The sequence below is a fragment of the Podarcis tiliguerta genome (assembly GCF_965153285.1).
Source record: "Podarcis tiliguerta genome assembly, chromosome: 2".
Lineage (NCBI taxonomy): Eukaryota > Metazoa > Chordata > Lepidosauria > Squamata > Lacertidae > Podarcis > Podarcis tiliguerta.
Genome location: NC_139535.1, coordinates 100,253,014 through 100,266,351, shown reverse-complemented (window position 1 = coordinate 100,266,351; position 13,338 = coordinate 100,253,014). Strand labels below are relative to the sequence as shown.

The window sequence follows — 13,338 nt, the reverse complement described above, 5'->3', positions numbered from 1 at the left end:
TGTAGCTCAAGTAGCTTTAAAAAGGTAAAGGGACCCCTGACCATTAGGTCCAGTGGTGGCCGACCTTCTGATCAGTAAGTCCTAGGCTCTGTGGTTTAACCCACAGCGCCACAAGTGCACTTAATATATATTTACTATCAGAACAATGCCAGATGCTGTTCTTACCAAGGAACAGTCTTTGGGGTCATTATAGTTAAGAGGCAGATGAGAACAGGTGGAGCTAGTCAGGTAGGATCCAGCCAGCAGCAAGGCAGGGTCAAAGGTGAGCATCCTCTTCCACCAGCTATCGCTATTCTTAGTGTGTTATCTAGAACAGCACGCAACGAAACTCCTTTAAAAAGTTTAGTACTGGAGACAGATGGTGACAAAAGCAAAAACGATCACTTTGCTTCTCCTAAAGAGCCTGCCCCTTGTGGGAAGAGGAGGAGTAATCCAACCATCGCATTGCTCCCTAGCTCTTTACACACCCATTTTTTCATTTCAATTTTTAAAAAACCGTTTCATCTCATCATGCTTTCAAATTGTCTCTTTTGTTGCATGCTTTATTTTCCCAACTGAATTGTTACTGCGTCTTTTAATCATTGTATTTTATAGTTCAACAGCTACAGGCACTATTTTGCATCTTCAAAGAAGAGATTAACAACTTTGCTTATATGCAGATACCAGTTTATTAAGTTTGAACAAGAACTCTTTAAAAAGTATTTGGAAGGCTTTGCAATGAAAGCCAAGGAAGCACAAACTCCATTGAGATGGCTATGTTGCCAGGATATGACCACATCCCTTGTGCTCTGTGTGCATGTGTGTTTAGCAGGCTTGGGAGGTTATCGGGAAGTCCAGATCCCACATGCTGTTTTTAACGTCTTCCAAATACCATATGGAGCAGCCTAAATTCCAGCAAATCCTTCGCTGCTGAAGGTTAGTTCAAAGAAACAGAACTGAAGAATTTACAATTGTACAAAAAAAAACAGGTAGAGGAAGACAGTTGGCCAGTTCACAAAGCATAAACACCCTGCCATGAACTGTTCAAGTACTTTTCAGTTGTAACGAAGTGCTACTTCACATTTCACGTAAAAAAGAGAAAGGCAGTAAAAACAAGATGAAGGAGACAGACAAAGACAGATTAGAGAGGTTGAATGCTGTGTCACACAGAACAGCTAGAAGTTGAACGCGTTGGAAGTGTCCTGAATCTGGAAATTGTATGCATCGGTGCTGGATTCCGGGACGACACTCTCATCTTCTCCTTCCTAAACAAGCAGAAGAAACTTTTAAGTATAATAATCAGGGTGCAGATACAGCAACCAATAAGATGGCTGGAGCCAGTTAGGAGCAAGGTCAGGGTGTCCATTAGCTTCAACCTGATTTAGCGCAAGCTGGCACATACAAACCTTTTTTTAAAAAAGGTACAAGATGGACTTTGTACATCTGGCACGACCATTCCTCCTCTTTGCCACCCAATAGCTTTTTTTTGCTTTTTATTTACAGTGCAACAATTTAACAACCAGCTAAAACCCTACAGCAGTAAAGGTGAAAACAGGTAAAGGACCCCAGTCTAGTCAAAGGCGACTATGGGGTCTTGCTTTTCAGGCAGAGGGAGCCGGCGTTTGTCCACAGACAGCTTTCCAGGTCATGTGGCCAGCATGACTAAGCTGCTTCTGGCAAACCAGAACAGCACACGGAAACGCCGTTTACCTTCCCGCCGGAGTGGTACCTATTTATCTACTTGCACTTTCATATGCTTTCGAACTGCTAGGTTGGCAGGAGGAGGGACAGAGCAATGGGAGCTCACCCGGGATTCGAACCGCCGACCTTCCAATCAGCAAGCCCAAGAGGCTCAATGGATTAGACCACAGCTATCAGAACACGCTTTAACCCCTGATCAGTACGCTGGGATCTCTTATATGGTACAACTGCCACTGTTTCACAACACTGCAACTGCCACTTGGCCAGCTCAGAGCTTGCTCACCTCTGCTGAGAAATACTTTTCAATCAGGTTTGCCGCAGACTTGTACACCTGCTCGTTTTCATGGGACTGTAGAGCTTCAATCTTATCCAAGCCACCATACTCTTCAACCATGAGGCAAAGCTTTTCGGTCTCGCCTATCTTCTCAGCTGCCTGTCAGAAGAATACGTAACGTTTGGTAGCACCATTATCGATCCATCTGCAAACCCCATCCTCGATTCAAAGCATTATAGTACAGATAACGGCAGTTATGGAAAAGACTGTGTATGACTATATGACCATAAGCAGAGGCGCTGGTGCAACTTTAACCATCATGGGCTTCCATGATGCAACAGTTAGAAGCAATTGCCCAATATTGCAGGATATTGTTGAGCCAGTTCCTTTTAGAAAGCAAATTATTGAGATTTCACACAGGTAAAATAACTTGAGACCCGCAGCTTCTGTTGGCCAATGTTCCTTTACACTCATACACACAGTGCTTTTTTCTGGGGGGACACAGGGGTACGCATACCCCTAAACATTTTTGTCCATTTACTGTATTTATTTTTCACAATCCGACCTATAAAATGGTGGTTTTTATTGTGTCAAAATGAGAGTACCCCTAAACATTTTTTAAAGAAAAAAAGCACTCTGTGTGTGTGTATAACACAATTTAGAATATTCATTTAAACAACCTTAAAATATCAATGACTTCCCTTATTCTCTTTCCATGGTTCATTTTGCATAACATAAATCACTGCATATTTTACATAAACTAAACCATTCAGTATTCCATTAAAACTTATTTACAGTGTTGAATTTAGCCTAATGTTGCCAACGTTATCAAACGCACACAATTCCCGCCCAGGCTTCTTTGGGTCAACTTACCGCAAATATATTATTAATGGCATCCAGGATCACTAGGATGGTTTTGCTATCCTTAACCACCAGCAGGTTCAACAGTGGTTCCACCACACCAGCCTGAACAAGGTATATGATCTGGCCAATTGTTCCACCACTTGTGAAGTTGGTCACAGCCCACACCGCTTCTTTTTGAGATTTGAAGTCTCCCTGTTTTAATATACACAAGAGTATTATTACACAAAGCTAGCAATGATGGTCAGGAAGAAGTCAAAGGGAGGTTTGGTCACAAGATACTTCATGTTGAAAAACTCAGGAAAAAATATCTGGGGAGTTGCCTGCTAAAGTCAATGAAACCGTTTATAGCTAATTGTTACAGCTTCTGTTCAGCCCTTCAAAGTGCTTTCTAATAATAATTGTTTTAAAAACCACATTGATGGTTGTGAAGAGTTGCTTGGGCTTGTTACTATAGTTGAACAGAATGTGGCCAATGAATGTGCTTGAGGAAAGTTTTCTTTAAGAAATGCAATATTAAAGCAATGGAATTCTTTGGTATACTTTACTGTGTCCCAAGAGGGCTTTCCTTTTTTTGTTTTACCCTAAGCTGGGGGTCAACCAACCTGGTGCCCATGAATAAAATGGTACTCTTGTAATCTTCACCTTGTGCCCATAAAGATAGAGCCCCGCCCCCGCAGAACTTATCATTTTTATTTCTTGAAAAATTACATAGGGCTAAAAGGAAGTTGAGAGAGTGATGCTCTTTCCTGTTACTTCTTTTAACCTCTGTGTGCTTTCCAAACCTCAGCCTGGGATCTAACTGACCCAAACAGCTTGGAAACGCAAATATTGGTCTCTGGGTTGGGTGAATGTGATGTAGAGGAGAGAAATAAGCAGAGGGTGTGGCACTCCTGGCGCCTGCTTCAAAATGCACCAATGGGCTTCAAAAGGTTGGCAAACCCTACCCTTAAGTTGCTGGTTTTTCGCTTCCTCAAATGGCAAACAGGCATGGTGAAGCGTCCTACGGCATACCAGCTTGCATTTTCAGCCACCACCTCTGACAACTCTGGGAACTGTTTCTTATTTTTAAAAGCTTCCGACCTGTGGGCTTCCCCCCACCAAAGTTAAGGAGATTTTGTGTCCTCAAAAACAGGGGAGAAGCTTATGAAAGTCATTCAGTTTTCTATTTTAACGTTAACGGTAGTAGAGGTTTCATTTGACCGAAGCTGATGGTTGGCCATGGAAGAGTGTGCCTTTCGGGGTGAAGTCAAACTGTTGGAAGGTAACAGCGCCTCTAGTGTTAAATTTCAGTGAGCCCACGCTGACTCAGAGAATATATACCGTATTTTTCGCTCTATAGGACGAACTTTTTCCCCTCCAAAAATTAAGGGGAAATGTGTGCGCGTCCTATGGAGCGAATGCAGGCTCCGAGGCTTCAGCGATAGCAATGTGAAGCCTCCGAAGCGCAGAGGGAGCGCTCCCTCCGCGCTCTGGAGGCTTCGCGTTGCTATCGCTGAAGCCTGGAGAGCAAGACTCTCCTGGCTTCAGCAGAGACGGAGAGCTGCGCAGCTCCTGCCGCTTTGCTGAAGGGGCACTGAGCAGAGAGGGGGAGAATTCCCCCCCCTTGTTCTCCCCCTCTAAAACAAGGTGTGTCCTATAGAGCGAAAAATACGGTACCTTCCACTCTATAAGCATGAAGTTTTAAAAAGCAGTGTTCGTCTGCGGCAGAAATGGCACATGTGGGGGGGGGGGGGATTAGATTTAGGTTCCTTTTTTTTACCTTTGTCAAGATGCCAACGAGATATTGGACAAGCCCGTGGTCCACAACCTTCTGGATCTGGTCCTGCCGGCCGGCAGTGATGTTAGACATGGTCCAGGCTGCTTCTTTCTGGATGTTGTTTTTGTGGTGAGTAAGCAGGCTGGGGAAGACAGCGAGTGCTCCCGAATCTATTACAATCTGTGTCTGTTCATCAGTCCCCGTGACAATGTTTCCTATGGCTCTTAATGAAGGCGTCTGGGGAGGGGGGGAAATGGTTTAAAGCCATTTGAGAAGCATATTCATAAACCACACATATTAAGCTAGCTATAACATACTATTAAAGAGAGGAATCAAAGGGTGACTCTGCCTAATCCAGTGTTCACTGATAGCGGTCAGTCTCCAGCTGGCTAGGGACCCATTACATGACAAGCATCCAATTGGCACCAGCATCAGATCAACACACGATGGAGACAACCTAAATGGATCTTTTGAAAGAGTTTCTAACTGTGTGCAGTATATAGATCTAGCTTTTAGCAGACGCTTGGCTATTATATTAAGGGTCCTATTAATTATTATTAAATAATAATAATAATAATAATAATAATAATAATAATAATAATAATAGGTATTACTGTACAGCTCTTTATTTCAGTGCCTAAAACACAAACAAGTCGCACATCATTTCTGACGTGGCATCATGCAAAGCACTTAACAAGACAACACTTTTTTTCCATATATTATTTTAAAAGTATGAATTGCTTGCATGGCATTGTGGCTGATCCCATGCCATAAAATTCTAAGGGCCCAATTATATACTGTAAAGTGGCCTAGGTGTGCCCAGAGGGAAAAATCAAAGGAGTCCTTTCATCATGGCTATCAAAGTGTGAGGAAAGGGACCCAAACTTGTCGCAGAGCCTTCCTCGATGTGCACTGTTCTGGTTTGCCAGAAGCGGCTTAGTCATGCTGGCCACATGACCCGGAAGCTGTACACCGGCTCCCTTGGCCAATAAAGCAAGATGAGCGCAGCAACCCCAGAGTCAGCCATGACTGGACCTAATGGTCAGGGTCCCTTTACCTTTTAAGTAGGTTTTGGACTGCAGCTGTACTAACTGAAAAGATTCCAGGTCATAGAATATTGGAGCAATGTTAAGCTAGGGAACTATGTGCTGTCTGTGCTGAAGATAGCTGCTTGTGATTAAAAGCAACGATCTAGTCAGATTAGCCCAATAAAGCAGGGTTTCTTAACCCTGCCAAAACTTCATTAATATGTTCTTGTTGTATCCAGCTTACCATTATGGGAATTTCTCCACATCCCAGGAGCTTCACCAGCTGCGGCACGAGCCCTGTTTTCACCACCACTTCAATCCTGTCATTCGAGCCATCCGTCAAGTAAGAAATAGCCCAGCACGTATCTGCCAAGACTTCATGGTCATGGTGGTGCAGCAAGCGGACCAAAGTGGGAAGGATCTGTTCAATAGCTTCTATGGGCGGCGCGGGGTTCTTGTTACGGCAGAGGTTTGACAGAGTCCAGGTTACGTTGCGCAGGTAGCCAAGCTGAAAGCAATCACCAAGTTGATTTGTTAGCGCTGCTGTTGCTTTAACACAGAAGTGCCTGGCAGCCAAATTGCCACCGCAACACTCATACACTTACAGCGATAGAAGAGAGATCGGGAACAGCAAGCAGAGCCAAAAGCGGTTCGAGGGCGCCATATTTAATGACCAGGTCTCTGTAGGCGGAACCATCACCTGAAGGTAGAGATTGAGATCAAATGTTAAGATACACACCACCACGATATTTAAATTGTACACAGCCATGATTTTTTTCTTTTGAGTCCGCACTTTGTGAATAAAACGTTGACAGAAGAAACCCACAGGGAAGCGTTGGCATAGGACAACTTGGGCGCAGTTAAAGCATTAAACCCACAATGCAACAGATGCTGCCCATCAGATGCCACCATATAGGAGTTTCTCAACATCAAAAACGGCACAATTGGATAAGGCCCTATACATCAGCACAGAGATTCTCTTCAGGTTGCTGCAGTTAAGTCTGCAGAATCCCTGCATTAAGCACCCCCATGCTGAAGAGTGCCCAGATCAAAGACGTACTAAACAACCGTAGCCTGAGTTTATGGAGCAGCATGGATGACGAAAAGGACCATGTTTTCTCCACCTGTCCCTTCAAGTGCTTTCCACACTCATCCTTCCCCACTACACCTCAATTCCTGTCAATAAACACAGGATTTCTTGAGAGACTTTCACAGAATTATTCAACTACACAAAAGTTTCCTTGGTTACTGACTGAACAGCTTTCAGATCTCAAAGTAAAGGCCGTTGGAGTAGAACTTCTTTATGGTCAAAATATCAGCTTCGACCATAAAGCTTTAATCAATGTCATAGGAAAATGACCACCTAGTAATAATAACAACAATAATGAATTTTTAAATTCATATCCCACCCATCTTGCTGGGTTTCCCCAGCCACTCTGGACACCTTACAACATACAGTACAATGGTACCTTGGTTCCTGAATGGCTTAGTTGTCGAACCAATCAGCTCCCGAATGCCACAAACCCGGAAGTAAATGTTCCAGTTTGCGAACATTTTTTGGAAGGAGATGTCTTATGCGGCTTCCAATTGAGTGCAGGAAGCTCCTGCAGCCAATTGGAAGCCGTGCCTTGGTTTTCAAATGGTTTCGGGAGTCGAACGGACTCCCGGAACTCATTAAGTTTGAGAACCAAGGTTCCACTGTATATAGAAACACAACAAAGCATCAAACGTTAAAAAGCAAAATATCCTATACTAGCAACAAATAAGGTAAAGGTAAAGGTACCCCTGCCCGTACGGGTCAGTCTTGACAGACTCTAGGGTTGTGCGGCCATCTCACTTAAGAGGCCGGGGGCCAGCGCTGTCCAGAGACACTTCCGGGTCACATGGCCAGCATGACAAAGCCGCATCTGGCGAGCCAGCGCAGCACACCGAACGCCGTTTACCTTCCCGCTGGTAAGCGGTCCCTATTTATCTACTTGCACTTTGATGTACTTTCGAACTGCTAGGTTGGCAGGCGCTGGGACCGAGCAACGGGAGCGCACCCCGCCGCGGGGATTCAAACCGCCGACCTTTCGATCGGCAAGCCCTAGGCACTGAGGCTTTTACCCACAGCGCCACCCACGTCCCCAGCAACAAATAGAAACCAATAAAACAATACTAAATATTGTTTAACATTTAAATATTGTTTTAAGAGTGCATGCCCAAGAAAGCAATGTGGGGGATTTCTAGATCTGACTAAGGAATGACCTAATTTCTAGCTTTGATGACGTTGTGTCCTGATGGTACCATATCCAGTTTCAAGTGAACGATTTCAAGTGTATCATCCATTTCCACATTTTGCATACACGTTTAAAGTACACATAGACAAAGTAATCCACAGAATATATATATATATAGCTCAGTCGTATTGGCCTACCTGCAATATTTCCTAAAGCCCACACAGCTTGCTCACTGATGTGCATATGGGGGGAAGCCAGTAAGGAAATAAAGGCAGGTATTGCTCCACCATCTACGACAGCTTTTGTCTGCTCTGATGTGCCGGAGGCAATGTTGGTCAAGGCCCAAGCAGATTCAAACTGAATAGGGCTGCAATCTACTCTTCCCAAGAAGGTCACAAGCTTTGAGATCAAGCCAGCTCTGATTATCTGGTCTATAGGGGGCTGCTTTTCTCGGGATAGGAGCTTCCTGCGAGGAAGAAGAAAGCAAGTTGGTTTCGCACATCAACATTTTACAGACAGTCCTCAAATCCATTATAAGCCGATTGTGTGTGCTATACACAACTAACACCCCACCTAGAAATGGTGCCCATTAGTCTAGTGCGGTTTCATGAAATAACTTGCCATTTTCTGTCAACTTCTGCACATGGGTTTAAAACAACCCAACTTCAATTACAAAATCGGCAGATTGTTTTGACACCAGGTTTTTTTTTTGGGGGGGGGGGGGGATTCTTACATGAGAACTGACATTTTCAAGCAATAGGCGATGTGACTGAATGCACAGTTCCAGAACTGATCTCCTAGCTCCAATGACTCAAAATTAATGCTTTCAGAGACACCTTCTCATAATCACATTGTACCATCAGACTGGTTCATCGCTATGTGAACGCATTAGCCTGGACTGGAGACGACTTAATAGGCATCACAGTGACAGATGCTTGCCCAAAGCACCCCAGATAGGGATCTGCACCATAACATTTTAGCAGTTAAATTATCTTTATCACTTTTATTGTTAGCCAGTTTTGGAACTACAAGACAAGGAGCTGAGGTTTAGACAGCCTCCAACGTGCGTTCACATTCAGACTTCTGCCGTTTAGCTTTAGTTAGGTTCATCCTCCAACAAGGCAGCCAACTATTTAATATTTAGAAGACATGGCAAATAAATAATAATAATTTTTTTATTATTATTTATACCCCGCCCATCTGGCTGGGTTTTCTGAGCCACTCTGGGCAGCTAGATGATAAGATGTCTAGGTAAGACAAGAATGTTATGTTAGAGAAAGCTTGCCCACTCTCTTCCGTGCTGAGAACTGTAAAATGCCAGAAATTCACTGTAAATATTAGTTTCAGAACCTCAAATTATAATCGAAGTCACAGCTCTTATTGCAAGTCATTGGCTTGCCATAGTCAAGGTGCAAAGAACATGGATGTCTCTGTATGTTTACCTGGCAGCCTGTGTTGCCTGCAGCTGGCATTCCACATTATTGCTGTTGATGCCTTTAACTATTTCTTCGACAGACCAGTGGACAGTGGCCTGCAAAAGAAAATTCAAGTTATACACACCTACACATTAAGTCTCTTTGCCAATTACCAATATCCCAGAGCAAAGTCATTGGCAACATACAAATTACACGTGAAAGCTGTTGTATGTATGCCTTCTGGATTTCTGATTTCTATTCTTTCCTGACAAAAAAAGAAAGAAAGCCAGAATTCCTTCCAACACTCCAGATGGTTTTCCAATATAGACAATGCTCAAATTAATTTTGTCCCTAAAAGAAAAGGAAGATTTAAGCCACACATGCTGGCTACTCTTCATTCAAATACTAGAACCAATGATTTTATCTATGCTGCATAAATAGCAAACGAATGTAGAGTTCGGAGTTTTAATCCTTGGAATCAGGGAAAGACTCCTGCCTGAAAAATCTGAAGAGTTGCTGCTGATCAAGTCAGAAAATACAGAGGTAGGTGGGCTCAGTAGAAAGAAGCTCCTGACGGGTAATATCCAGTGATGGCAGGTTGTTGCTGAAATGAAATTGCTTAGGGCGGGAGGAAAATAATCAGCAATCCCCACTTGCCCTGCAACTACCCAAATATCTTCTAGATCTGGCCCAGAGGTTCTCCCCAACCCTCTAGAACAGATTTAAGGTGGACAATGAAATAAATAATCAGCTGAGAGATTCCATTCTATTAGCAGGCAGTCTCCACTGATACTACCTATGTTCTTAAGATTTTTTTTTTAAAAAAACAAGACACCCGTATAGCCAGAAAGGGAGCCAGAGGGGCCTGGACTCATTGCTTACTTGATTGTTCCGGTTGTTCTCCTGTAGAGGGGATGTGGCATCGTCAGGAAAAGTGCTAACATTTCTCCTTTTAAGCATCTGATCATCTTTTTTGGCTTTCCTCAGCTCCACGTTGACTTCCACCCGCCGCCTCCTCATTTCCTGGTGAAAAAGCAACCTTTTAAAAAACTGAACTGCATTTTTGGGCACACAAATAAAACAAAAAACTAACGACAGTCAGGTTTACTCACATTAGAATCCTTTCCCTTATTCTTGAACCTGTTGAGACGGGCGGCATTCTCATTGGCAGACATCTCGATATAGGCAAGATTTCAAATCTGCAAAAAGATTTTTGAGTTTATTTGTTTATGGCATTGATATATTGCCTTTCCGGCAAGGCACCCAAGGAAGTTTATGTTTTATGTCATTTATCTGTTATTTCAAAATTGTAAAGCCTGTGGAGTTGTTAAAGGTATTGCCACCTGTTCAAGAACATGAACTACTCTTCACCCAACTCAAATAAGGCAAGTCTACTTAGAGAGGATAGACTCAAATATGACCAAGAGCTAGTCCTACTGAGCTCAGTGGCTCTCAACTCCAAGACAGTGTCCTTCAGATTACAGGCTTGGGAACCTGCAAAACACTTAACACCAGAAAGAGAATAAACTTGGGTTGCCATTTGTCCTCTTTTTCCAGGATACACCCTCTTTTTTCATGGAAATTTAAAATGAGAACCGTCATAGCAACCCATAGTTAAAAATGTGTCCCTTTTTTTGCTGTTCAAAATATGGCAATCCTAGAATAAGCTATATCCTGTTTTGTTAGGCTTCAGTTAACTCCCCCATACAAGTTTGCTCCCCCTCTTTCATTCAGGCACCCTAAACATTTGAAATAACTACAAAATCTACAGCATTCCTGTGATGCTGTGTCAGTTATTACGGCTGGAATCTTAGGAACTATTTACTGGGAGCAAGTTCCACTAAACTCAGTGGTGCTTACTTCTGAGTAAACAAGAATGGGTACTCACTCAGTTTCAAATTCTCCTTCCTTGAGAGGAAAAAGGAAGGAATGACAAAGTGACAGGTAAGAGTTATCCCTTGGGGCGTTAACAATAGAATGGACAGCTTTGCTACAGTTGGGACCTCAACACTCCAATTCAGGATTTGAAAGCCATGCTTCCTCAGGTCTTCAAATTTTCAGGATCACTTTCACATTTCCCTGAGCTGCAATCCTACTGGTTATTACTTATTAATAGGAAAGTCCCGGACCGGTGCCCCTCCTTCTGTTCTTACGCGCCCTGTTCAAAACTCCCATTGTTCTAGGCACATTTTACGACAGGGAATTTCATTATGAGCTCTGGGCACAGTACTGCACCTAAGATTTCAAATTAAAACTGCCAAGTGGAAGGAAAGGAGGACCTTTTTTCTGCCTCCCCACTTCCAGCTACTCTCTGAAGACTGGAGGAGAAAACCTCTTAAGAATATTAGGGGAGTGGGCAGGGGAAGGACTAGACCATATGGGAAACGAACGCAATATTTTAGCTGCAGTTAATTCGTTTTCAGCTTTGTATTCTTGTTATTAAAAAAGTGTGCCTAGACATTACGTTGTTGCGCCCATAACCTCGGTTTAAGGTGCTCTTTAGCTCCTAGCTTTCATATTATTGCAACTGCAAGCGAACCGTTTTAAGCCTGATTCAAGTGCAACATACAACGTGACGCTAGATGGCGATGGCGAGCCTTATGGAAAATTCAATGCGTTTTTTAAAAAGCGCTTTAAAAAAAGCGTTTTCAGATTATTTTTCCACATGTGCAGATTCTACCTCAGTTTCTAACACTCCTTACACCCTTTCTTAACCCTCTCCTGCCCCAGCTCCCCTTTAAGTGAACACGTGCGAGAGAGAAAGAGAAGGTATCTAGCCCGTTTCTCCACCAGGAAAGGACGGACTCAGCTGCCTAAACGGCTCAGGCTCGAGTCACTTTCACTCGCCCAGCGTCTCTAATAATAATAATAATTATTATCATTTATACCCCGCCCTCCCCAGCCAAGGCCGGGCTCAGGGCGGCTAACAAACAATAATAAAAACAAGTTGAATGAATACAACTTAAAAGCAAGATTAAAATAAGACATTAAAACATTAAAGAGCAGCCTCATCAACAGGAGGAGAAAAGGAAAAAGAAAACCTTCTCTTGAGCCGAGCCAGAGCGGCTTATGGGGGACCACCCACAAGGAATCCCTCCCACCCACCCGCCACGTCGCCCTCGAGATTCCAGAGACGCGGCACAAAAGGAAAAAGGACCACGGAGGGAGGAGGAAAGGGCAACACCCAGTTCGGACAAGCGAGCAACTGAGCGGGAAAAGAAGGTGGGGAGGAGAAAAAGCAGAGTCCACTTCGGTCCCCTCCCCCTAAAAACCTTCCAGAGGCGTCTCCCTCTTCTCCAAATGCCCTATAAAAGGTGGGCCCGTACGCATTTCCCCCAATTTGGGTCCCTCCAGGGCACTGTCGGGGGTATCCCCTACCCGAAAAAGGAGCCCCGGCTTCGTCGCGTCGCAGCAGCAGCAGCAGCAAGCAACACCCGACACGGCCTCTAGCTCCACGACTATTAATACTCCACCCACCGCGGTGCGCGATTTGAACTTCCCTGCGCCTTCGCTCTTTCATTGGTGCGTTCGAGTCAAGTCGGAGCGCTCATTGGTCCGTTTGAAAATAAGGACGCGCTCCGAGCTCGCGCTCGCTCCTGAAAGGAGGAGGAGGAGGAGGGGAGGGAACGTCCCCGCCGGTGCCAAGACCTCGCGAGAGCTGTTAAGAAAACCGGCTCGCGGGACTACACGTCCCAGCATTCAGCGCGGCTGCTTAGTGCTTTTTTTGAATGAATCCGAGCCGGGTTCGGATCGGGAATGGAGGGCGGGATTGAGGAATCGTTAGCCGCTCCTAGGGCAAATCGTGAAGACAAGACAAGACTAGAGGAAGGAGGCTGGCAGCATTGAGATAAATTCAGCCAAGCAGACAATATTTGATGGATGTCAAAGTGGAAATCTGATGTGAATGGTGATAGTAAAATACGTAGGAAAGTTGTTTAGTCGTGCCTGACTCTTCGTGACCCCATGGACCAGAGAACGCCAGGCAGTCCTGTCTTCCACTGCCTCCCGCAGTTTGGTCAAACTCATGCTGGTAGCTTCGAGAACACTGTCCAACCATCTCGTCCTCTGTCGTCCCCTTCTCCTTGTGCCCTCCATCTTTCCC

The 13,338-nt window shown here is 44.2% G+C and overlaps 1 protein-coding gene across 4 annotated transcripts; it reads right to left on the bottom strand.

The window, feature by feature from the left end:
- Positions 1–644: 644 nt before the first annotated feature.
- On the bottom strand, positions 645–12,847 carry KPNA2 (karyopherin subunit alpha 2). Of its 4 annotated transcripts, none has more exons than XR_014507948.1 (11): positions 12,615–12,769; positions 10,349–10,435; positions 10,119–10,259; positions 9,264–9,352; positions 8,019–8,287; positions 6,208–6,302; positions 5,847–6,110; positions 4,482–4,811; positions 2,828–3,653; positions 1,964–2,113; positions 645–1,244 (listed from the first exon to the last, which is right to left on the bottom strand). XR_014507948.1 is itself a non-coding variant. In XM_083427037.1 (11 exons), exons 2-11 carry the CDS (start codon positions 10,409–10,411, stop codon positions 1,155–1,157), a joined length of 1,578 nt encoding a protein of 525 aa, XP_083283163.1. In that variant the 5' UTR covers positions 10,412–10,435; positions 12,615–12,847; the 3' UTR covers positions 645–1,154. The 4 variants fall into 4 exon arrangements, 3 of the variants coding, with proteins under 3 accessions (XP_083283163.1, XP_083283164.1, XP_083283165.1); XM_083427037.1 differs by having other exon boundaries at positions 2,828–3,010; positions 4,578–4,811; positions 12,615–12,847; XM_083427038.1 differs by lacking the exon at positions 12,615–12,769 and adding an exon at positions 11,125–11,211 and having other exon boundaries at positions 2,828–3,010; positions 4,578–4,811.
- Between the last annotated feature and the right edge of the window lie 491 nt (positions 12,848–13,338).

Bases quoted from the DNA above. Each gene is read 5' to 3' on its own strand.
- KPNA2 (XM_083427037.1), bottom strand. From the start codon at position 10,411: ATGTCTGCCAATGAGAATGCCGCCCGTCTCAACAGGTTCAAGAATAAG. The intron at 6,303-8,018 runs GTAGGCCAATAC...CTCTACCTTCAG, and splicing joins GGCTTTAGGAAATATTGCAG to GTGATGGTTCCGCCTACAGA. The intron at 6,111-6,207 runs GTAAGTGTATGA...GATTGCTTTCAG, and splicing joins CCGATCTCTCTTCTATCGCT to CTTGGCTACCTGCGCAACGT.